The sequence below is a fragment of the Gekko japonicus genome, unplaced genomic scaffold (assembly GCF_001447785.1).
Source record: "Gekko japonicus isolate JY-2015 unplaced genomic scaffold, Gekko_japonicus_V1.1 scaffold1159, whole genome shotgun sequence".
Taxonomy (NCBI): Eukaryota; Metazoa; Chordata; class Lepidosauria; order Squamata; family Gekkonidae; genus Gekko; species Gekko japonicus.
This window is the reverse complement of record NW_015160245.1, coordinates 547,174-549,885: the sequence shown is the minus strand read 5'-3', so window position 1 is coordinate 549,885 and position 2,712 is coordinate 547,174. Positions and strand designations below refer to the sequence as shown.

The 2,712-nt window shown below is 56.6% G+C and overlaps 1 protein-coding gene across 1 annotated transcript in view; it reads right to left on the bottom strand.

The window, feature by feature from the left end:
- Window positions 1–1,277: 1,277 nt before the first annotated feature.
- The window catches only part of CD3G (CD3g molecule), a 10,049-nt gene continuing 8,614 nt past the window's right edge, over window positions 1,278–2,712 (bottom strand). Inside the window, exon 6 of the mRNA XM_015413774.1 lies at window positions 1,278–2,301. Coding sequence (XP_015269260.1) covers window positions 2,236–2,301 — 66 coding nt within the window. The 3' untranslated portion in view covers window positions 1,278–2,235. The remainder of the gene's footprint in view (window positions 2,302–2,712) is intronic.

The following is a 2,712-nucleotide window of genomic DNA, read 5'->3' as shown; positions in this document are numbered from 1 at the left end:
TTAGAAGGCTGCTGGAAGTAGGAGCCAGAGAGGTTCTTTGGCCTCTCCTGCTTTTCTTTTCCAAGTGGTCCCCTACCTCCTCCTCCTCCTCCGGGTGAGTCTACAGAATAGGGATGTTTGGTTCCCTGCCGTGCGGGACTGCTCTAGTCAGATGAGAACTGGCCAAAAGGGCCTGTAATTATACTGCTCTTGGAAATGGGTGAGGCTGATGGGATCTTGTATCGTGAAGCACTGCAGCAAAATATGCAGAGGAACTAGATGAAGAAGAGGAATGAATTGATGGACCTTTTTGCCTTAAAATCTTTGTTTTTGTGCAGCGGCCATAAAGTAGTCAAATGGTGTTTGGTTTAGTTCCTTTCAAATGGGATTGAGCTTGTTTGTACAGAGGACTAAGGGACCCCCGTAAGAACTACAAAACTGTTGGTTAACATGGTGATGAAAGGGGCTTGCTGGTGGCGGGCAACATGGGGTGGGCTCCCCCCTTCAAGGTGCCACTCGAAAAATGGCATCCATCCCGCAGTTGAGCTGCCTGGAAATGCCACCCCCCCACCCCCCGCTGCTACTTGCCTCCTGCAGAACTCGGCTGTCCCCCAGGGCCTGTCCTCTGAGGCCTCGGGTCCCGGCCGTAATCTGAAAGTGCTCGCTGGAGTTCCTTTGGCCCTGCACTGCCAAGGACTATTTGTGTGTGTTTGGGGGGGGGGGCTGGTACTACTGCTGGGGGCAAAGAAAGCCCCCCCCTCGCTGGTGTCTGCTTTGACACACCTGCAGCCTCAGCAGATGGTCAGAGGTGACAGCACAGGTCTTCTTCAGGAAGAGGCCCCCCCTCCCATTGTTGCACAAGACCTCCCCCCACTGTCCCCACAGCTGGGCAACATCTTGCTGCTGGAGAGTGTGTGCATGGCCAGGAGAGCTCACGCCAGCCCCAAGCTTTGACGGAGGGTGTGGGGGGGGGCAGAAGAAGAAGGAGGAGGAGGAGGAGGAGGAGATTGGATTTATACCCCACCCTTCAGTACCCGAAGGTGTCTCAGAGCGGCTTACAAACTCCTTTCCTTTCCCTTCCCCTCCCTACAACAGACACCCTGTGAGGTAGGTGGGGCTGAGAGAGCTCTGACAGAAACTGCTCTTTTTCAAGGACAGCTCTTATCAGAGCTACAGCTTGCCAGAGGCCATCCAGCCAGGTGCAAGTGGAGGAGTGGGGAATAAAACTCGGTTCTCCCAGATTAGAGTCCGCGCACTTAACCACGACACCAAACTGGCTCCCAAGCAAGGCCTATTCCCCTGCAGGCAAGCTTCGAGAGAGGAAGAAACCAGGCCAAGCCCCGGCCAAAGGGTCGTCCTGCCCCACAGCTGCTGGGTTGAAGGGGTTCCGCGCTGAGACCTCCATTGCAGGAGGCAGACTGGCACAGGAAGTGGTGGTGGGGGCGGGAGGATTGTGGTCTCTCTCTCCTAAGAACGTTCAGCCCCGGGCCCTGCCTTTGTTCACGGGATGTGGTCGTGGTCGGAGCAAGTGCAGCTGCGTGGGGGGGGGGAGAGCAGCAGCAGCTCATCCGCCCGCCAGCGCTCTGAGGCAGCCCTCACATCTCAGCTCAAACTCACACAGCTCCTTTCAGAGGACACCTTTGGAATCAAGCCAGCAAAGCGTTTATTGAGGCACCGGAGGGGCTGCAAAGACACGGGGGTGGGGATGGGAGCGGCATTCAAGTCTGTCCTCCACCAAGGGATGTGAAGACCAGGCTCTGGGTTCAAGATGTGGTGCCATATTCTGCAATGGGAGAGCCCCCCCCCCCACTAAACCAGCCCCCCTTGCGAAAACCACACCGTATGTTCAGAGATACCCCACAAGACTTCTTAGTCCTCTTCTGAAACTCAGGGAAGATTCCAAAGATTCTCATCGTAGGAGAAAGCAGAGGCACACAGGGCTGGACAAATGAATAGCTCCCAGGAACAGCTCTGCCTTTCCTCTTCTTTAGACACAGAGAAGCCCAAATCCGGGCCTGGGTCAGTAGCACGGAGCCGGCAGCCCGCCCACTGCTTGGCTCTGCGAAGCCAGAGAGGTGATGGAAAACGGAGCACGCTGAGAGACCAGAACTCCTTGAATGGACCTCTGTCGTGGCTGCGTGAAACCGCCTGCTCTCCAGCAGCTCCCCCCCCCGCGCACAAAGGAAGGACGGTCAGCAGTCCCACTGAGCAGATGCGAGCGGCAGCCACTCCGAGCCAGGCAGTCTGTCCCCACTCTCACCGGCGGCGGGCCTTGGCCGCTCCGATGTGGCTGTACTGCCCGTTGTTGCGTTCTCCAAGCGGCTGTGGAGAGCGGAGGGGAAAGAGATGGGGAGAGGTCCGTCGTTAGCACAAGACCTTACCCGCTTTATGCTTTTGTGACCACGCGTCCGTCCTCCAGGCCGCAGCCAAGGCCTTGGGGCACTTTGTGCAAGCAGGTGCCATGTTCTGAACCGGAGGGCTTGCTTTGGAGGCAGCCCCCCTGTGCTCGCCCCGTTCAGGAAGAAAAAGGGCCCTCCAAGGAGGTCAGAGTGGAAGCCCCCCGGCACTGATTGGCTGGCCTGCTGTGATGTCACCAATCAGCCCCCCCCCCAAAAAAAATTTGCACTTTCAAAGCAACCCAAACACCATTCTTTTTTCTTATTAACAAGGCAGTGCATGAATGGATAAACAAATATGCAGAACTTTTTTCACCATGAAAAGGGCTGAGAGCAG